At 31.4% G+C, this 23,317-nt stretch overlaps 1 protein-coding gene and 1 long non-coding RNA gene across 4 annotated transcripts in view; one reads left to right on the plus strand and one right to left on the minus strand.

Moving 5' to 3' along the window:
* Nucleotides 1–8,215: 8,215 nt before the first annotated feature.
* LOC132756031 (uncharacterized) lies at nucleotides 8,216–11,690 on the minus strand. The gene is made up of 2 exons (XR_009629277.1): nucleotides 11,326–11,690; nucleotides 8,216–9,176 (listed from the first exon to the last, which is right to left on the minus strand). It is a non-coding gene; the product is annotated as an uncharacterized LOC132756031 (long non-coding RNA).
* Nucleotides 11,691–14,048: 2,358 nt separating this feature from the next.
* LOC132756032 (regulator of G-protein signaling 12-like) overlaps nucleotides 14,049–23,317 on the plus strand; it is a 40,353-nt gene continuing 31,084 nt past the window's right edge. The window contains exon 1 of one of the 3 annotated variants that reach the window (XM_060746994.1): nucleotides 14,049–14,200. In XM_060746994.1, coding sequence (XP_060602977.1) covers nucleotides 14,180–14,200 — 21 coding nt within the window. In that variant the 5' untranslated portion in view covers nucleotides 14,049–14,179. Of the gene's footprint in view, nucleotides 14,201–16,854; nucleotides 16,994–21,602; nucleotides 21,753–23,317 lie in introns of those variants that run through there. The other 2 variants (XM_060746990.1, XM_060746993.1) reach the window with 2 other exon arrangements.

Consider the following 23,317-nt stretch of genomic DNA (forward strand, 5'->3'; position numbering starts at 1 on the left):
GAAAAGGGAAATACCAAAGTTTTTTTTGTGGCATCCCAGTATGATAGCGGTCTCATGTAATATGATCCCTTAGGTTGAGGCTTCATTCTCATAATACATATCTTCTGTGAGTTTGATATTTTTAGAGGAGTGTGTTTTATTTCTGTTTTTATTGGTTAATCAATAATTTTTATGCCCCCACAATGTGGGAGCATATAGCGTTGCACTTGTCCGTCCGTCCGTCAGTCCGTACGTCCAGAAATCTTGTGAACGCAACTCCTCTTAAACCGGATGGCAGATTTTACTTAAACTTACAGGGATGAACAACCTTAATGTGTAGATGGTAGTAAAGGAAGGAATTTTCGCTGCGACCAAATTTAAAAGAATTATGGCCCTTTGTTGATTTTTTCACTATATACTATGTAGAAATTTTGTGAACGCAACTCCTCTTTAACCGGATGGCAGATTTTGCTTAAACTTACAGGGATGAACAACCTTAATGTTTAGATGGAAGTAAAGGAAGGAATTTTTGCTGCGACCAAATTTAACAGAATTATCGCCCTTTGTTAATTTTTATGCCCCCGCCATGTAATGGCCGGGGCATATAGTGTTACCCTCTTCCGTCATTCCGTCCTTCCGTCCTTCCGTCATTCTGTCATTCCGTCATCATCAGTTTCCGTTCATTATCTTAAGAACGGTTGCACACATTCAACTCAAATTTGACATATGGATATGTCATGAGAAAATACAGGTCAAGTTCGAATTTGGTCATGGTTCGATGATTTTTGGCAGAGTTATGCCCCTTTTACTTCGAAAATAATATGAAATTTCAGTTTCCGTTCATTATCTCCCCAACGATACAACACATTTAACTCAAACTTGACATATGGATATGTCATGAGAAAATACAGGTCAAGTTCGAATTTGGTCATGGTTCTATGATTTTTGGCAGAGTTATGCCCCTTTTACTTTGAAAATAATATGAAATTTTCAGTTTCCGTTCATTATCTCCCCAACGGTACAACACATTCAACTCAAACTTGACATATGGATATGTCATGAGAAAATACAGGTCAAGTTGGAATTTGGTCGTGGTTCGATGATTTTTGGCTGAGTTATGCCCCTTTTACTTTGAAAATAATATGAAATTTTCAGTTTCCGTTCATTATCTCCCCAAAGGTACAACACATTCAACTCAAACTTGACATATGGATGCGTCAAAGGAATGTGCAGGTCAAGTTCAAATTTGGTCATGGTTCAATGATTATTGTCAGAGTTATGCCCCTTTCACTTTGAAAGTAATATGAAATTTTCATTTTCTGTTTATTATCTCCCCAATGGTGCAACACATTCAACTCAAATTTGACATATGGATATGTTTTTGTAATGCCCAGGTCAAGTTCGAGTTTGGTCATGGTTCAATGATTTTTGGCAGAGTAATGCCCCTTTCACTTTGAAAATAATATGAAATTTACAGTTTCTGTTCATTATCTACCCAACAGTGTTACATATTCAACTTGAATTTGACATATGGATATGTCAAACGAATGGGCAGGTCAAGTTGGAATTTGGTCATGGTTTGATGATTTTTTGGCAGAGTTATGTCCCTTTCACTTTGAAAATAATATAGATACATCTTAGGAATAAGCAGTTTAAGTTTGAATTTGGTTGTAGTTCAATGATTTAAGACAAACTTATCTTTCCTGAATGTTGGAAAAATTTTGAACTTTCAGTTTCAGCACTCTTACTTTTAGCCATTATTTTGGCTACAAATATGCAATATGCTATTTTTTAAAAGGTTTAGACTGAATAATTTCAGTGCCTTGAACATTGTATGAAAATGGTTTGTGTTAACATTGAAAAGTTTTAAGGGCTTTGAACTTAAAATGAAAAAAATAATTAATGCACCATCTGAAATTTTGGCTGCATGCGGGGGCATCCGTGGCATGATGACACATTTCTAGTTTCACTATATACTATGTAGAAATTTTGTGAACGCAACTCCTCTTAAACCGGATGGCAGATTTTGCTTAAACTTACAGGGATAAACTACCTTCAGGTGTAGATGGTAGTAAAGGAAGGAATTTTCGCTGCGACTAAATTTTACAGAATTATGGCCCTTTGTTGATTTTTCACTATATACTATGTAGAAATTTTGTGAACGCAACTCCTCTTAAACTGGATGGCAGATTTTGCTTAAACTTCCAGGGATTAACAACCTTAATGTGTACATGGTAGTAAAGGAAGGAATTTTTGCTGCGACCAAATTTAACAGAATTATGGCCCTTTGTTGATTTCTTGTGGCACATGTAGTCCAAAAAATATTTGACCTAGAGTCATAAGATTGACAGAACAGTGGCATGTGGGGGCATCCGTGTCCTATGGACACATTTCTAGTTTTTATGAGCAACCATGTTGGTAAATTTGGGCCTGTAACTTAATATAACTGACATACATTGTATTTGCACAGAGGTTTATGGAAGAAAAAGTATGATTTAGTAGACCTAGCTATATATGTAGTGATGAATAGTTTGTTTTTTTATTACACTAAAAAAATTGACATGTTATCTTGGCAGTATCAAGTGACGCTTTTTAAGCATTTTATTAGACTTTTAGTGCTACTAACAAAGAGGTACATCTGTCAATGTTTTTTTGTCATCAAATCTATCAATTTAAGACTGGTCAGAGGTCATTTTATACACTGACCAGTCTCTTGTATTGTCGGCAACATAATAGATCAGGTATAACAAGGTTTTAATGACTGAATGTTACCAAACATGGAGACTGAATGACTGAGCCACAATGTTAATATTTGCAAGCAATTTAACTTAATTTGTCAAGGGAGATTAATCTTACGATAGTGTTATACAATTGTGTATGAGATTTGTTGCCCCTTTCTTAGATTATGAATGCATTGTACAAAAAATGTTGTTGTGTTGATAGGCAGCACTAATACAGTTAAGAATTTAATGATGCTAATAGTTTATGATTAATGGAAGTTTTTAGTCTTGTTCACAGATTTAATGCTTTAATTGAAGAATAAAATTGTCAAAGGAATTGGTTTTAAGGAATAAAATTTATTGTAAAGGTTATTTCAACACTTAAATAATAACTAGTTTATATAGTACTTATGTAAACTGGACAATTAGATCAACACAAATTTAAACATGTGATTAAAGCACGTTTTTTTTTCGAAATTCTAAACTTTCACATAAGTAACTGTTATTTTCATACTTGTTGTAATTATGTAAACTGGCTAGTGGCTAATATTTCTCGAATTATTATAAGTTGCAAACTAAATGGTTATTTAAATCGTCCTATTGTACATAATATATGAACAACTATAGAGTGTCAAATATGAGGAATTGACAGTTTCAGGCCCTAGGGTGACATTCAATTAAGATAATAATTGAAAAGTTAAAATGATTGATTATATTATTAAGTGACAGCTACCTGCTAATATATTATGTAATCAGGTTAATTTTTATTTCTTTCCTGCTCACTTATAATATGTGTAATATGTGGACATTGTAATTTACTCATGAAATATGCTGATTAAGGTCTTGCAATATATCTGATATGAGACTAGTGTTTGTACCAGTAAGCTGTAGTCCACCAAGAAACTTGACTCTTTAATGTCATTATGGGAAAGAAGCCATATGTCACTATTAGCAGTGTAACTTTAAATCAAACTAATGTATTAGACTAATTAGTATTTAAGTGGCTACATAAATGAAGGTCAATTTATGAAATATTATACAAATATGGACTTTTTAGCTGTTGAATATGATGTGATATGTACTGAAAAAATTTTATTGACCGAGGCGATAGCCGAGTTCAATATTAATTTTTCAGTACATATCCACATCATATTCAACAGCTAAAAAGTACATATCTGTTTTATTATATAATCTATAAATAGCTTTTATATGGCTTATCACATCTGCCATTGCATATGACGGAAATCATTATTTTTCAGCTTGTCTACTGTTTCCATAATTTGGCCCTTTCCATTGGCATGCTAATCCCTATTTTTCTTAAAAATGAAAAATGGTTACTAATATAGACTAATTTGACTCATTTGACTCTTATGTACACCCAACTCAACGTTTCTTCATAATAATAGCAACAAACTTGGCCTGACGACACGGCAAAGTCTCGCGTCTTTAAGGGATTTCCAGAAAATCTATTTTTAGAAGAAAAACCGGTAAATATACTCTGAAAATCTATTTTTAGGGGGAAAAAAAGTGAATATACTCTGATATTGACCTGTTATTTTTTACAAAAAGTTGCTTGTTAACCAATCAGCGAAAGGCATTTCAAAGCTATTTATAGATTATATAATAATATTATATATTTCAATTATCATCTCAAAAAAGGTAAAGTGAATGCATGAGCTATGACTAATTTACTTTAACATTATAATTTATTTAGTTAAAGTAGAGCTGTCATTGATTCAGTGCAAAGCATATCAACGATATATCGATATCAAGTGACTAAAATCAACGATACACCGATATATCGATAATATCCTATACTCACTTGTCTGTCATTCACTTTCATACCTGTTTCAATGATTTCAGTCAAAAACATATTTTGTACAGTGTCTTGTCCACTGCATGATTTTTTCCAGACAATATTTTTTGTCACCATTGCTATTAAATAATTCCACTATATAACAAAAGTATAACATTAGATATAAATAACTGCTTCTGTATATATATATATTTTGGGTGAATTTTATAATTTCTAGACATGTAATTTATTTGTCAAAAGTATCGATTTTTTAGCTCGACTTTTCTATGAAAAGGGGAGCTATCCTACTCGCCCCGGCGTCGGCGTCACACCTTGGTTAAGTTTTTCGTACCACCCCACTTTATTTCAGAAGTATTACAAGTATGGCTTTGAAACTTACCATACTTGTTCACCATCATAACCTCCATCTACAGACAAGAGTACATAACTCTGTCAAGGTTTTTGACAGAATTATGGCCCTTTTTTGACTTAGAAAGTGTATTGAGCTTGGTTAAGTTTTTTGTACCACCTCACTTTATTTCAAAACCATTGGAGGTATTGCTTTGAAACTGACCATACTTGTTTACCATCACGACCTTCATCAACAGACAAGAGGACATAACTCTGTCAAGGTTTTTGACAGAATTATGCCCCTTTTTGACTTAGAAAATACATTGAATATGGGTAAAATCCACTTATTGCCTTAACCCTTTGAGATATTGCTTTGAAACTTTTAATGCTATTTCACATCATTACCCCATCTGTACGCAAGAGAAGGTAACTCTGTCAAGGATTTGTTTTAAAAATTAAGGCCTTTTATCGACTTAGAATCTTGGTTAAGTTTTTAGTACCAGTCCACTTTTTGACTGAACTGTTTGAGATATTAATTTGAAAGTTGGAATACTTGTTTACAATCATGATTCCCAAACATGTCCAGGAGAAGGTAATTCTGTCAAAGATTTTATTTGAATTATGGCCCTTAACTGTCAATGTTTTTTATTATAGGCAAGCACTAAAAAACTTAAAAAATCTAAAAAAATTCATTCCTATCCACTTGTTCACTTTACCATAAATTATGTCATAATAAAATAATTCTTCACTAAATATCTTAATGCTCATGGCCATTGTTCACTTTAAAAATACAGAGATTCTTGTATTGCCTTTTACTGCAAAAACTTTTTTTATTGGCAAGCAATAAAAAAGTCGAGCGCGCTGTCTTATGGACAGCTCTTGTTAAAATGTGTATCGATTATTGATCGGCAAAAAATATCAACGATACATCGATATTGTCGATATCGATGACAGCTCTAAGTTAAAGTAAAATTCTTAACTGTTTTATAAAAATATGTTGATACATTCTTATTTGTGTTTAGTATTACTACATACATACTTTCCAACTTAGCTAGGGGTCATTTGCATTAGGTGGCAAACTTGCCATAGCCAGCCCCTGTATTCTGGTCAATGTTGTAAAATAGAATGGATGATAGAATTAAGAAAAAGTTTTTAATGAAAAATATTTATTGATCTACTTTAAAAAAAGGTGTATTACTTCTAATTCATTTTAAATAGACTTGGTATTCAGATAAAGTGTGAAAAATGAAAATTGCAAAAAAGTTTTGATTCAAAATGATATATTATCTTATATTAACATCAACAACTTAGCTTAACTTGTTGATTGGGCTTTGTTTACAAATGCATAATGGAACAAAATATACTTTATTAGACAAAAACTGTACAACAAAGTTAATATAATTTATGCAGTACGATATATACAAAATATATTCTGATTAATTTTTCTTTGCCATATAATTAAATATTAAAGTATTATTATTAAAAAATTTATTCATTTATACCAAAGGAAAAAATAAATATATATCAAGATAAATTAATTAAAATAACAGAATTTACTACCTATTTGACATTTAAGTCATAAATACATATTAAATTGAATAAATTATTGACGGGTTTTTGTGTGTCAGATCCCTTTTTTGACAGGTTTTATATCCTGGCGTAGCTATTTATACCTCCCTACAAGTACATGTTGATGCAACCACTGTTAAACATGTCATTTCACCATAAATAAATCTATTACATCCCATTTTATAAGTCAGTGACTTTGCTATGGTGAACATATGGTTTTAGGCAAAAAAACCAACCTGATGTTGTCTTTGTGGAAGTGTAGTCATTTATGTAAAATTTTAGTTGATAACTATCATACCTTTTACACCACTTTGTCTTCATTTTGTTTGTACAATCGTATTTATGCATGGGATAGGATTGCGCGCTCGTAACTGAGTCACTACGTTCAAATTGGATGTTTTTGTTATTTTTAAACAATTTCCGGGAGGTTTAACGATAAGGTAATGGTTGTGTAGCTATGGATTTGAAATATTTTAGCGCACATTTGTGTAATTTTATGGCGTGAAAATTACAGTGTGCCGGCTACTTAAAGTTAATGTATTAGTGACAATTATACCCTAGCGAAAAAGAAATCATGTTATATGATTAAACATGATAAGACGTGTACAAACATGTTTTTTTCCTCATTGACCATGTTGGTCAATCATGTCTTATAAACATGTTTGACCATCAAACATGATTGTGGATGAAAATTACAATTTGTTCAATAAAACATCTGTATTTATTTCAAGTAATATTATAATGACTTTCAGGGAGAGGTAAAAATCATAAAGATTGTTTTTTTCTGCAAACAATCTTACAAGAAATCAACATATTCAATCATGAATAAACATGATAAATTTATAAAAAAAAAAATCAAACAAATCTCTTTTTTTTCTTGTTACTTTCATCAAATAAGTTATTCTTTTGGATAAAAAAGTATCCATACATTTCAACTTTGTGTAAAAATAGCCTTAAACGCTTTAATAATTACTGACACATTGACCCATTTACTATTAAGAGAATAACATAGTCATACATGATCAAACATGGCTGAACATGATAAATTCCAAGTTGATATTTTTTAACAAATAAGCATTTTTAAAATTACATCTTACAACAGGATTTTACTTTCTGTGAAAACACTGATAAAAAGAATAGTTTCAGTTGTTTTGTTTACAATTTTTTTATAGGAAAGCAAACATGTTTAAACATGATTGAATTTTGAATATAATAAAATTTTCAGACAGCTCAGAGCATGATTCAGCATCTCCTTGGTTATAATCCTAGAATCCATCTGCTAGGCCATAAATGTAGGTCAAACATATTGTCCCCATTTTCAACAGTTTTACAGCATTTATCGGAATATAAGATAAGCATTGATATAAAGCATCAGAGGGCACTGGGAAGAAGTAAATGGTAAATTAAGGTAGGATCTTAATTTCAGAAGCCGGGGATTATGTACCACAATATGAGGCATAAATTGATAGTGGGATATATTACCCTTAACTGTAGCCATAAAAGCTAAGTTTAGGTACAAAAATCACATTATGTTCCTACCAGTTACAAATATACAACAGGCAAAATAAAATATTCCATACAGGACGCGGAACTTCAGTTCGGCGAAAGTAAAAAAAAACTCAGTTAAGAATTACCAATTTTTCCATATGAAGGTTATGGTTGCAAAGCAGAGCTCAAACTCGCCATCCACCATTTATGGCAGACAAGAGTTACTGCAAATACTACTTAAACTTGAAAAAATTTAACAAAACAAAGGAAAATATCTTGGAATATAAAATATTTTCATGAAATTGAACACCTATTCAAGAATCTGAATTTATTTGTATCCAAAATCAATACTTTTTAGTTAACATATCATTTTAGTATCTATTATATAAGACAGATTTGAAGAAGTGACCCGTAAATCACTACCACAGGGATTGTACCTATAATAATTAACACTAATTGTCACATTAAAGTTGTATTTTGTAATATTAGACTTATATTTTACTGTCTCAAACTGCGATTCAAATGATGCAATCTAAAATACGCCAGTCACTTGAACAAATATGGAACACAACTAACTTTAAAAATTGTATTTTCAGTTTGAATAACAAACACTTCTTCAATTATCTTATCTACAAGAAACAACATGAACATCCTCTTCAGTTTTCATTCTTAACAGATCATGAGATGGCATCCAACATCACAAAAAGGATGTACTTGTTCTGTTATTGTACATATGTCCAACAGCAAACAACTTCTCATCCACAATATTTTCTATGAAATATGATATAGCTAATATCACACTATCCAGGCACAAAACAGTGTAACAGTTTTTTTCATTTGTTTGTACTTTTCGGAATAAAGAAATTTTCCTTTGTCTTAATATTCTGTGTGTTATTCTATAATCTTTTACATTGTTCAAACCAATCTTAGCAAGAACATAGCATTGTTCTTCTTTAGATGCAAAATTTCCTTTTGAATATTCAGTGCCAGAGGGTTTTTCATCACCTGACATAAGTTAACCAGTATTATTTGGACAAACTCTTGATAGAAAATCTAACCAACAGGGTTTGCATCAGCAATCATTTCAGTACTTTTAGTTCAGATATACAGATCTGTTAACTTGTCCGAATTACTCTTCCTTGTATTTTCATGGTCATAGAAATTGTCACACTCATACATGTTAAAGGTAGCACTCTACCGTTAATTTCAAGTTCCTCAGCCGTCAATGTCCTACAAGCAATACGTCAATCTATTCTGATACCAAACTACACAACCTGGAAAAAGAAAACACATTTTGTTGAGAACGTATATGACATAAGATTGCAAATCTACAAAGAAATTATCCCATCTGCATTAGGCAGGCAGTAAAAAAAATGCAATTCATTCTGTTGAAGCCCAAAATCTACAGTGGACGGAGACCCAAAACAACACATTTCGTCCCTCTGGCAAAAATTAAATATACAGGCTAAAGGAATACCGTCTCTGCTTTAGCTACTCTCTAAACATGCAAAATATCACAAAGTAACAGGTGCTCAACCTTGTAGATTTTTTGCTACTGCTAAAAGTTGTCCTTATAAAATTAAATTAAAAAAAAATAATATGATGGACACTTGTATGAAATAACAAAAAAATTATACCCTAAAAGTTTAAATGTAGACAACAAATATTATCATATCTTTATCTTAAATTGTAATTAAATAATGAATCTAGATCAGCAAATCAAATGTCACAAGCAGGGTTGTCATTAACATTTTTTTGCAGAAGGTTTGTTTTGAATTTGAGGCGGTCATTTCTGTCTTTATCATGCATAACAAAGAGTGTTTTCTTAATTTTGAGGCGGCCCATAATGCATTTGAGACAGGCATTTTGGCCTCCTGCCGCCTCTTAATGACAACCCTGCACAAGTTAATTTTCTTAAAAGGAAGTGGCTAGCTGTACGGGCCCGTACGGCTAGCCAAAAGTTTTATCCGTATGTGAGTCACGTACAACTAGCCTGGACAAACTGTATTGGCTAGCCGTACGGCACTTTTCAAAAATAAATGGAAGTCGAAAATGCATATGTTATTTTGTGTCTTTAAATGACGATTTTAATCAAATCTCCTCATTTGTCCTAGTTTGTTCACTTCAATAAAGATGCTCCGCAATTTTGCACACAAAAAATGAATACGAGTAAGTGTTGTATAATCTAGCTTAATAAAATTAAGTGTCAAACTTGCATGTTATATCGTCCTTAATGTTCATCAGACTTCCCGAAATACGTCGGTCCGACGGACATGTCCGATAAATTCTGATAAGGTCCGACAATTTTTTATTCCGGATCGGTCCGACTGTCCGGCTTTTATCCAAGCCGCATGTATAAAAAATGGCGTCGCTAAAGGTGCCAAACCTTGGAAAAACCGAAAATACGTCAGAAGAGTGCGCAGAACAGCAATAAAAGGATGAAAAGCATAGACCTGAGACAAAATTTAATGAAAAATGGAAGCAGAACCATGAATCATTGGTGTATGACAGGGAGGAGATGAAAATGCGCTGTGAGGATTGTGCCGATTTTTACGCGAAAAAATAAAAAGCAAAAAGTGTCTTAGAAATACAAACCAAGTTTTTCTTTGATTTTGATCAATTTTATTTGGTCCGACAGATTTTGTTTCGGTCCGACAGATTTTCATGGTTTGTCAGACCGAATGTCTGACAGTTTTTTTCAACTTTCGGGAAGTCTGTTCATGCTTATGATTTGTATGAAAGATGAATTGTTAAATCTGTTAAGCACATGGATCGAATAAATAATGATTGGAGGGGAATAAATAAATACATGTAAATAATAAAAAAAAAGAATATTAGAAAAAACGGTGAAAAAGAAAAATAATTTAATAATGCAAACTTTCCTTAATGATCGACGATGGACAAACTTCTATACCGACGGTAATTGACGCAATTATCAGTGCCCAACAACAATTATTTTCGGTGTTTTTTTTTTTCAATTTAAAAATTAAACTTAATGAAACAAAAAAGGATTATCATCAAAATTTTGTAAACTATTTAAATTGATGTTATGTAACTGCAACCAAATGCTATTTTTTCTCGACGTCTTGAGAGGACAAAGTACATTCTTTACTGTAGCCAACGTGTCGATTAATCTCTAAAAAGTAAACATTCTTGACTAAAATTCTCTTTTTAAGTCATAATTAACATATGCACTTTCGCCTTCCATATATTTTTGAAAAGTGCTGTACGGCTAGCCAATACAGTGTGTCCTGGCTAGTCGTACCTGACTCACGTACGGCTAGAACTTTTGGCTAGCCGTACGGGCCCGAAAAAATGTAAATGAAAGAAAGTTACAGCCGGCTTATTCAAGTTATTTTATAAAAATAATTTATTTTCTCATTACAAAAATATATATTTTAGGCAAACAAAGATGAATATTACTATATTTGCCTTTTATTTGGGTGTATCTATTCTGGGTATAGTCTGGGTACTTCGTGCGGGTCGATTTGTGCCGCCGATTTCCCATGTTTCCGTAGCCAAATATCCCCATAATAACCCCTCGGAATTAATTTCATTCAAGGACGGCAATCGCCAAATATTTGCAACATTGCTTTGTTTCTCTAGGTCTTTGGTATTTTGCCTCGCGGGCAGAAACTTCATGATGAGAATTTTTTTGTTGTTGTTGTTTACGGAAGTACAAACTAGCCGGTCACTTGTTTTCTAAAATCTGATTCGACAATCACAACTTGTTCGACCAATCAGAAGCGTTGATTCATACCAAGGTGCGTAATGCACACAATCGCTCATAATGCACAAAAAAACTTTTTGAATTTTAACGAAACGGACAAAAACATCACCTGTTTATAAAATCAAATGGGCAATAGAGTTCTTTCAGTTCTCACTCGAGACAAGAGGCAACCAATACCCTCAGAAATCTAAACGGATTTACGTGATTCACAAAAATGATCCTGGAGGCTGGCTAAAATACGGAACTTACGGACTTTTCCGGATGTTATTCTAATAATAAATATACAGCTAGCAACGGGTTGTAGCACTTACCGTGGTGTCAGAACAAAACATATTGTTATATATAATGACATTTACCTTCTTCAGCTTCTGAAAACCTCGAAATCCACCAAAAATCGCATGTTTACAGTTTCTTCAAGTGTTATCTTTCTATACTTCCGGTTTAGAAAATCACGTTACCTTCAGCGCCACCTAACCCAAAGTTTATATTTAGCAACCAATAGATTACACGAATACATGTGCGGTTAGTTTTAAACGAGGGGAAAAATCAAAATGGCTGAAATATGAAAGTGCTTGTTTATTGGACTTTGGCGAACAACTGGTCGTTTGTCAGCACGCCGCTGATCGGGGAGGGTCAATGCCTGGGACAAGAACATTTTCCAAGTTCCAGGAGAAATGGTATCCTGCTATACCCATCGCATGTAAGTTCTTCATCTGCACGCATGCTTCCGAGCACAAGGAGTCTTGATAATTAAAATAAGATAGCTCTTGCTTTCAATTAAAATTCAAAAGGTCATCCAAAATACCTAGCAAAAATGCCAGTCTTCTGGAAAGTTATCGGTCCGGACGGCCGACCGAAAATTTGGCATCTTGGCCGAAATGGTTTTTAAGGAACAATCGACCATATATCTAGAAATTTTGGAGGAAATTATTTAAATTCTCATAGCCACAAAATTTCCACTTTATAAATGAATGAAACTTAACTTAAAAAAGAGATTTTTAACTGTTAAATTATTTAAGTTTTTTTGTCATTTATTAACATTTTTTCGGATAACACGATGTCCGGATAAGAAAAAAAATAAAATGATTTATTTTGCTTATTCAAAGTCAGTGTTTCCTTTGGCAGGTTTGCAACATTTGATCATCTGGAGGATATCCTGGAGAGGTATGTTCTTCACCATCGAAGAAATTCAAAACCATAGTGCAACTGGTAAAAAGGCCAACAAAGACCAAGTTTGATCCTGCCAAATTTAACTTAATCAGCAAGCTCGTTCAGAAACATTTTGATATCAGGAAGTGGTCATTAAGACACAAAATGTGAAGCAGTTAGTATTCCACAGTGACATGTATCAAGTATCCGACATAAATCGAAATTATCTTTTGTGCTGAAAAATTTAAAAGAATAGTACATAGAATTAAAAAGATTTGTGTCCAGGGTTTCTGATGCTCAAAAGTTGTATTTATGTTTACTTCATCTGAGCGTTACTCGTATGATGAACTTTTTGTGATTGCCTTTGTCTGTTGATTCTTGTGCTGATTTTGTATAAACAATGTCATGCTGTTCTTTTGAATGTTTGACATGAGAAATGTCAAATGACCTGATGGATATTATTAACAATGTTCGATATGCAGACTCCATGTTTTATGGAATCTTTATTTGTCATATTTTAATAAGCAGGTTTAAGATGTGTTTCGCAGCTCGTCGGTGATTGTCATGTGATGTCGTTATAACATAGTCCGTCATGACTTTTGGGAACATTTTTAGAAATCAATGTTCTACGATCGTGTTTTGACAGTAAGAGCTAGGTTGAGTACATGATCAACAAGTATGTATAACTGTTCTGCTGCAAAGTTTTCTACACGACTGTCCAAAACATAATCACGCTGGATAGAGAAAAAACTAGTGTCAATTTTAATGAGTTTGAGCGCATGCTACCTTTTTTTTGATTCATCAGACATCGACTAACTTCACGCATCTCGTTCTGACCTGATCTGTTAGCCACTAATTTGTGCTCATGGTCATACACGTGCATGTTCGTAAACGCATAGTTTTTATTAGATACATGTTCAAAACATGTTCAGGACATTCCGAAATAACAGCTCAGAAACGTGTTTAGTCACAACTCATAGTTGCCATGTTATCAATTCATCGAAAAGTTGCACTTCTGCAGAGCAGAGGTGTTATTCATTTATTCATGGTGAAATAATAGGCGGGTGACGACAAAGTAAAATCATATTCATTGTATCTTTTTATCATATATGCACTCTAGTGGTATGTCAAAACACTCTGAATGTGATATAACCGTGCGTGGATCAGTTTATAGCGAAATATAGGGAGTTATATTTTAAAAAGAGTGTAATGTTGTTTCAAGGAACAGTGCTTGAATAATTTAATCTTGGCGGTTTTTAAGACACACCTATCTACATTAATAATTGTGATGACTAAATGTCCAGATAAGATATCTTGGTTTTGTATGGATGTACAATAAATAATTCATGTTGGATAACTACAGTGATAAAACACTAAGTTTACAAAGGGAGATAAGCAATGATGACTCTAGATTTATTGGTAAGTTAATTTTACTTCCCTCTTTACAGTCTAGTGAATATGTGAGTTATGTCATTATTTATAACTTGTACCTTTAATGTGTTTGTAACTTGGAATTGTATGATAAAATACACATATGCACTTTCAGTATAAAGGAAGTTTGTAATATTATATAGACATTGTCATGTAGATAATATGAAAAGTAAGGGCCATAACTCAGTCTTTGTGCATTTTGCTGTGGTTTATCTGTTTTTAAATAAATTTGCCTTTTAAATCAGGTACATTGAGACAGTACATGCAGATAAAAAGATCACTATTTATTGATCATTTGAAGTTTTATCCTATAAAAATTCTTAACATTTAGTGCTGATTTAAGATATTAACACAGTATTAAAATTAAAATACAAGTAGTTCAGTGAATTTGTACTTATATGCTGTTGTTAATGTCATCATGTTCATTACTGGTAGTTCTTGACAGAGTGGTTAATTTAACTTAAACTCATTTAACTCTTGTTTCTGTGATTTAGAATTAAGTTTGCCACCTAATACCTCAGTTGTGTCAAATTTTGCCTTTCTCTGTTTTGAGTTGGCCCTATCTCTTTGGTAACAGGTTAATAGTCAGATTTGCCCTTGTCTCTTTAGAGTCAAATTTGCTCTTTGCCTCTTTGTCAATGAAATAAATATTAGTTATATATCATAATAGAATCAATGCTTGTATTAAAATTTGGTATTTAAAAACCTATTTTATTAACAAATAAACAAGCTAAGCACCTGCATATAGGTAATTGGATATGTATGTATTACGCAATTAAGATATCATGTCATTCAAGGCATAAAAAGAGCATGCTGTTTCATCAGATAAAACGTCTGATGATTTATAAAATATTTGTTGTATGTTTCATATTTCATGCATTTTTTTGTTTATGCATATTTTGTGTGGTCTCTCCGGTCAGTTCTTAATACAGATCATGTGACAACTATCAAGCTTTTACTAATGATACAAACACTTATGGACACGGCATACTTCTGGGGTTTGTGCCCCTGCTAATCTTGCGGGATAACTACCTCATATAAAAAAATTGTATATCCATAATGACTAATGTATGGATTCAAGCTTTTAACAAAAATAGTAATAAAAATTATGAAATTCAATGCAAAATTTGAAATAAAATTATTTTTGTTTTGATCTCTTTATATAAATTTGATTGGTGCTGCCTGACCCTGCTAATCTACCTGTGTAACGTCATCACTTGTAAAAATTCCGATGTCCATGTCTTAATTTTGTGCTTTTCACAAAGTGTTGTAAGAAATGCATGTGAAAATAAAATATTTGTGTTTTGATCTCTTATTATGAATATGATATTCAGTGTTGTCATCATACTAACATTAGAATACATTTAAAACATCTTTACCACATGATGTAGCTGGCTTAACCTGGTGTCATTTTGGAATTGTTCCTTACTTGGCATAATGTGATACAATATTAGTGTTCACATTGTTTGGGATGTTTCATACTGACTGACTTATGGCCTCTTTAATGTATTTTTACTCAGTATAACTTTTCTTGGTAGCAAGGTGTACCTTGTGGTTATATTTAATATTCATATTTAACTTTTTTTCATTGTATTATTTCCCTTTAAATTAGTACAACAGATAGTATCTACCGGTACCTGTTTGGTTCATTGTTGCATTTACATTTTGTATAATTTTGATCACGCCATTCCCTTAAAAAGGGGGTAATGGTTAACTTGGCTGTCAAAATTTTTAAAAAGAAAACAGCAAATGCCCTTTTTTATTCAGCATTCCCCTAGGTGTTTGTTTTCTGAATTTTTGTTTAATATTATTTCAGCTTGAAACCCCTGTAAAAAAAAAATTTAAAAAACCCTTTAAAATATTTAGAATTTTGCTATTTTTACAAAAAAAATTATTAAACCAAAAAAAATAGAAAAAGGGCAATTTTTTATTGACTCTGGTCATCTTGAACCCAAAAAATGGAGGCAAATTTTTACCCAGATCTAAAATCGTCAAACCTTTGGGGGAAAAAAAAGGGGGTTAACTCCTTTTTATGATTTAAAAAGCAGTTAAATCATTACTGGGACTAAAAGGTTTAGGGAAAAATTTTGTTGTATTTTGGAAAAAGTTTTTTCAAACATAAAATGAAAAGGACAGAGAGATTAAAATATCTTTTTAAAAAATTTTTATCTTTATATTTAAAAAATTTAATGCCCAGGGTTTTGGGATAATTTCCTTTCTTTAAAAAATCTTGTTTTAATTTATTCAGAGGTTCTGATAAAGATGTATAAAGTTTTTATTAATGACTGTTGTGTTTTATTCTTTTGAAGATTCAGGAACTTAAAGTGAGGAAAAAAAATTGTCAGTTTACTTTTTTATATACATGTATGCTGGATTAATAAAACTTGTGTACCCTGAAGTAAAAATGTTAGGGGAATTTTGGTTAGTACCCTAATCTAAATTTTAAATTCTTTATCTGCAGTACAGCTCATTTGATGTAATATGAATATTTGACTGACATTAGTAGTGTACATTAACAGTATACATAAACTTTACATGACAAAAGAATATGTTAGTGAAATTCTTGACAAATTGAAAAAAAAACAACATCCTTTTATTTTTTTGATAATTGATAGCTTATGTTTGTTACTGAAATTCTCGGAAAACTGAAAAATGATTTTATTGTAATTGATGGTGTTAAACAAAGGAATGTTTCCGAAGCATGGATTGTTACCGTTTAGAAGGGGACGGTACAAGTCATTCTCCTTACCACTGTTTGCACCCGGGGAATTGATTCTGAAGGTATATTTTGTTAGTGTCATGTATTTATACTGTATATTGAAGAAAGTTAAATCTTTCTAGATTATGTTTAGTATTAAGGGTAGTTTGAGATTTAGATTACTGTATAAGTCATCTCTAATAGAATAAGATAAAACATGTTTCAGTTATAATTTATGTCTGTAGAAAAACCTGTTCAGGAAAGGTTTTTGTTAAGTATATATATTTGTAATTTAAATTGTTGTATGTACATGTTATTTTACATAATCTATTTCTGTGACATGTCAATCTTATCAGATAGAAGTTACTCACTATAGTCACTTTACTATTTTTAGGTCCATTCATTGATTAGATAAAGGGAGGCTGTGTAATGTTTTTGTCATTAATTTTGTAAATTTAATTTCTGTCACTCTGCAAACAAATTTAATGCTGTGACCACTATAAGCATCTTCATTGTACTATAACCTTCATCTTATATAGAACTCATTTCTGTTCCATTGTAAAGGAAGCTAATAAATCTTACATGCTCTCGGAAGCCTTAACATTTTACCTCTAGGACAATCAACATGATACTTGATGACCTTGACTGTCCTTTAAGCTCAAATTTTCTTAATTTGAGTGTCTCTAAGAAACAAATATTTATAATTAATTGGGACACAATCATGTAGTATTTAAATTGAATTTTAATAAACAAAAAGATATTTAAAAAAGACATTGAATGAACATGATAATGTTTCCATTTTCCACTTTCATGCGTATATCTACTGTACTATGATGAAGGAAGTGTAATGTAATCTGTTGTCTGTTTTTAGATAGAAAATTTATGAATTGTCATACTACATTTATGTACATATTTTATGAACAAGATTTCTTATCTGTATGTTGTGCCAATCAATAAAATATTGAGTTTATATTTCAAGTTCATACTTCATGTTCATACACTTGAATATTTCACTTTATTATATTTTTTTATGATGATTATATTCAATATAGTGATAATAACACTTTTACAAGGTTGTTTGAGGGTGTGAAAATGTTTGCAGAATGACAAAACAAAATTTGGGCAAACTGCAAAATAATATTAATTGACATGATGTTTTGAACTTGACACCTGTCTGTTTAATCTGAAACATTCTGCTTAATCCGAAACATGATAGTCTTAGATTGCTAGTGAAAAAAAAGATGAGCTTTGAAATTTACACATTAGTCTTCAATGTTACCATGTCATATAAAAGAAAAAATTGAGAAACTAAGCTCTTAATTATAATAAGTACATTATGTCAAATTATTATAAAGGTATATTCCAGTATATAAAGATTCGATTATAAAATTATATCCAGTTCCCAGTGATTGTAATGATATATAAATTGAATGTTGTTGCTTAATGCACTTTAAGAATATTATATTCTTAGAATTTACATTATTATTTTACTCAAGGATTGCATTTTATTTTTATTCTTAATTAATAGTGTCATATATGCTGATATTTATTGTTATATATATATAACAATTTATATATATAAAAAGAAATGGTGACAAAAAATATAGTTCGGTCTAAGAGTTGTATTCTATATATAAGGATGAAGTTAAAGGGTCACAAAACAACAACAAGAACAACATCACAGTATATATTGTTACAGGTATGTCAGATTGTATATTTCTTGTTGTTATTTTCATTTCCATGATTTACGGTTGTTTTTGATAGGATGTCTTGTAGAGATAAAATTCCTGAGATTATAAATGTATTGATATTGTATGTGTGTGGGTCTTGTACCAGTATAGTTCTTCTTGCTGGCGGCTACAGACTGTACCCATGCGACCAATACAGGCCATGTTTGGCTGTGCGCATGTGTGATCTGATCATAGTTTGCACTGTTTGCACTAACTAGGTCTTTGGTTATACCAAATATTTTGAAATTATCCCTAAAAATGATGTATGATCTTGTTTACATGGAAAGATGGACAAGTCCATTTAAGATATTTAGTAGGGTATAGGTTTACTATTTTGTTTTATAAAAACTAATAAAACACAAAATATAGAACCAAGTTAATCTTATTCAACACATACTCTGTTTTATGAGCAGAATACTACGTCTTAGTGTATTTTAGACCCTTTTTTTTGCTTTTGGTCAAAATATAATTATTCTTGTACTTGACCTAATGTCATGCAATTGTCGCACAAGTGATATTTTGATTGGTTTAAAAAAATTGCACAACTAGTATTCAACCAATCAGAGCTAATGTATTACATTTTGGATAAATAATAATTATTTATGTTCATACATACAATAGTGTTAGTTTGGTCTAGTATTATTCAATGTAACATATATTAAACCACTTCAAATTCCCCATGGTTTTGCCTACATGACATCCAAATAAGACTTTCTTCCCTACGATTTCACAATCTAAATAATTTTCTTTTAAAATATTTGCCTTTATTAGAATAGCATTAAACACTTAAGTGTCAGTAAAAATGTTGATATAACAAGGTAATAACTGATTTAAATTGTATTTTTCTACCTTTCAAATGTATATTGATTAATATCAACCGAATGGTATATATTGTTGTTATGACTTAACATAATTTTAGAGGTTTGATAAATGAACGTTTAGATTTTCTTACAAGGTTTATCATTCCAAAATCTCCCGATATTAAAGTCAAGATAAGATCTCTTAATTGGGGGTGACGGTATCTTGTTTATACTGAGTGGGGATTCGGTTGGAAATTTTACTATGTGTTTAGCATTATAAAATAAATCCGAATTTAAACATTGAAATTGTCAGAATGTCTATCCCAGCAGGAAGTCAGTGTTTGAACAAGTGCACTCACTTTGATACTTTAAAGTTTATGATAAATATAACGCTGGGTGACTAATCTTTATTCATGACTGCCCATGTTGGGATATAGATACTGTGACGCAGAATGTGTCTTATAGAATTTAATATAATTTTTTAACCTAAACTTTAAAATTAAGTCCTCTGTCTATTGAGAATTTAAGTAATCTTCAGCAGTTAACTCCCCTGATCAGTACAGTAGTGAACCATTTCATAGTTACTGTTAGGGAAGATTGAAGAATCAAGAAACTTTATTGAATTAGTTCAGTCAGAAAAATGGTTGCTTGAGTGCAAACTAAAAATATTAATTATTAATTTTTATAATTCGAAAATTGCTTTCCAATAGAACTGTCAAGTACTTTAATTTTGATTGGCATTTCATACTGTTAAAGATTCTCCCAGTGTTTGCAATGATTATTTTAAGCTGCATCATATAGTTCTATTACTGCGTTGGTAAGCATTTATTTTGCATTCAGTTTGGAAGTTTAATTCTCTTTAAAAGCAAGAAAGGGAAAAGTCCAAAGGAGTATACTTCTGCATGAAAAGCTTATTTTGATAAGAATATAAAATTATCAGTATAATTGGTTATCGTTTGTAAATTATTCCAATTTCAAGCGATTTAGATAAGATACATGATATATCAAATTGCTATAAAGTTCACAACTTGACTTTTCCTCCATAAATCATATCCTCCTCATACAGGGGGGTAATATTAAACTTTAAATGATTGTTTAATGTTAAGTTTAGATTTCGTTAAAAGTTGATAACAACTTCAAAAAGAAATAGGAATCAAGATCTGTTTTCATATTGGTATTAATTGTAAATGATTGTAAGCCAATGGACATTTCCTATTCGCATTTTTGTTTGATAATTTATTAAGGTCACGATCTTTTTCGACGGGTATTTACTGGCATTAATCTTGATAGTCGATCATTATTTTCTATTTAGAATTTAATTTTAACGTGGGTATACTTGAAAAGCGAGCAAATATTTTTATTATGATAATACCGTTCCAATATTTGATTTACTACTGTTCGTCAATCATGATTAAAAAGATAAAATTTACCGAAAAAAAAGTGTATTGAAAATTAAAATTGCCGATGAAAGCTGGTGTACTGACAATCATTGCTAAAAATACCCATCCATGACAGGGTGCTAAAAGGAACGTTATTTTCTGTGAGAGTTTATAGTCGTGATGTATAGTTGATTTGATAATATCTCGTTCAATTATTTATTATCTCAGTGGGAAAAGTGTATTGTAACCGGTCTTATGAAAGAAAATCAAGACATTTAATAAGGCGTATAAAGTGGCTATTACGTTGTTGAAACTCGAAATCTCATTTTGGATGTGTTTTCATATTATCATTCATGATACTGGGAACGTCCATCGTGATCTTGTATTGTGAATATTGAATACTGATGTTCATTACGTCATATAGAATAGATTTGATACAAATTTTATAATATATACAGTTTTTAATGGAAAGATTATCGGCATGTGGATTTTATTTGCTGAATAAATTTGATATATTTATAAACAGAAATAAGATACAAGTGAACTGGAAAAAATTATCAAAACAGTTGAGGAATCTTGATGCAACAGTTTGAAGCTGATTTAGTAAAATACTCAGAGTTTTCTAAGAAATCGCCTCATTCTTCGTTTTCATTTTTTGGTTTGTTGGTTTTCCAACTTAGATTTGGGAAGTAATATTACTTTATAAGGACTTTTAAAACTTTGGATATATGCATTTTAGATAAGATAATTGACAGATGACTAGACTTGCATTAGTTGTGTATCTGGACTTTATTGTTTGTAAAATTGTGATTAATACGTAACTATAACACTAAATTTTGAATGATGGATAATATTGAATGAAGAGTTCCAGCAGATTATCTCACAATGTATCATAACCCTCTGAAGAGGAAATTTGCTCCTAAACCACCTAAAGTAAGTGTTTAACTAAGGTATTTTCTTTAGCACTTTATAATGATAATAAAAATAATAATAATGTATGCAAATTTTTCATCCATCAGCACCACTTTTCTCAAAAATGTGTGTGTGCGTGGAGGAGGAAGGGGTGGGGGTGGGGGTGAGAACTAGATTATATTAATAAATTAACAAAAGTTTTTGAGCTTAAAATACTAACAGACCAACAGTTCATAATAGACCGACAGTTCATAATTGACCGCAAGAATGAAAATTAGAAGTGTTTTCAATTTATCCAACAAGTGTGAAGGGTCCTTAATGGATTAAGTATTGAAAATAATTGTTTTGATCTGTGTAAGTTGGTTGACATTGTCAAATCAAAAAGGGGATACAAGGGCAATAACTGTATTTTAAAGAAGAAAGTTTAATATTGCAGGACATAGTTTATTTTCTAAATGAAAACAAAAAGTAACATAATTGTAAAAAGATTGCCATGTCTTCACCATCAATGTTGGAATTGCCTTTGAAATTCAAAGGTCAAAACTTTGTTGTGTGCTTATACCTTGGTTACATAATGGATTGTCAGAACAAATGGTAGATTGTTATACCTGCAGTGTCTATGGGTGTGTCAGGTGCAGCACAAAGGTCAAGGTTGGAGGTAAAGTCTATAAATGTTGTATTGTTGGAGCGTGGATATCCTATGGACACATTTCGAGGTTGTTTTTTTAATGATCAATATAATGCGGTTTCCATCGGTGCAGTTATAGAAAAATTGAATAATTTGTGTCCTTATTGAAAAAAAAAAACCTGCGGGGAGTTGTCATTTAATGACGACAGTTTGCTAAGAGGTTTGTTAAGATCTACTTTTCTTGAATACTGTGTTAGAAATTTCAACACTTGTACTTGTCAAGTGTCCCGAGATAGGTAAAGTAGATAGGAGAGATAACTCTTGTGGTGTTAATGGGTGTGACCATGTTTTTAAAGAAAATTAAGGAAACTGCTTAAAGTTTACATTCTTCCAAAGCAGTTTCCATTACAGTGGATTAAATTGAAATTTTCTGTGATTTGTTGTAAGTAAGTAAAGTCCAGTCAAGTGAAATCTTTATTTACTGAGGCTACACATTTGGTTACCCAATCTTCCGTGTGGGTCTCAAAAATTGATGACACCCAGTTTGATTTTTTGATAAAATTATTGCCCTTTAATTCTTGCCAGATTTCCGTAAAACCCTGTCAGTGTGCTAGATTATCAATCTTCTACACATTCTTATTTTTGTAATAATTCTTCAACTTTACAATTATTCATGACATGTCAAGAATGCATAATTAGATTGTACTCTGTCCACAATAAATGATAGTCAAGTACTTCACTTGAAATTAAAGCCCATTTTGACACATGAGATATAGTTATAATTCATATGAATCATTTTAAGATCGGTTAATGTTCATATTATCATATAGATCACAAAAAAGATAACTGCTGTTTTTAAGTTTAGGAAATATGAGGTCCTTCTGAGACAATTTTGTATGTTTCTCAAAAGAATGAACTCTGTCCATTAGATTTGTAATCCAGCTAGCAGTTGCTAGTT

This window comes from Ruditapes philippinarum, unplaced genomic scaffold, assembly GCF_026571515.1.
Source record: "Ruditapes philippinarum isolate M1 unplaced genomic scaffold, ASM2657151v2 ctg4591_1_1_1_1, whole genome shotgun sequence".
NCBI classification, from domain to species: Eukaryota; Metazoa; Mollusca; class Bivalvia; order Venerida; family Veneridae; genus Ruditapes; species Ruditapes philippinarum.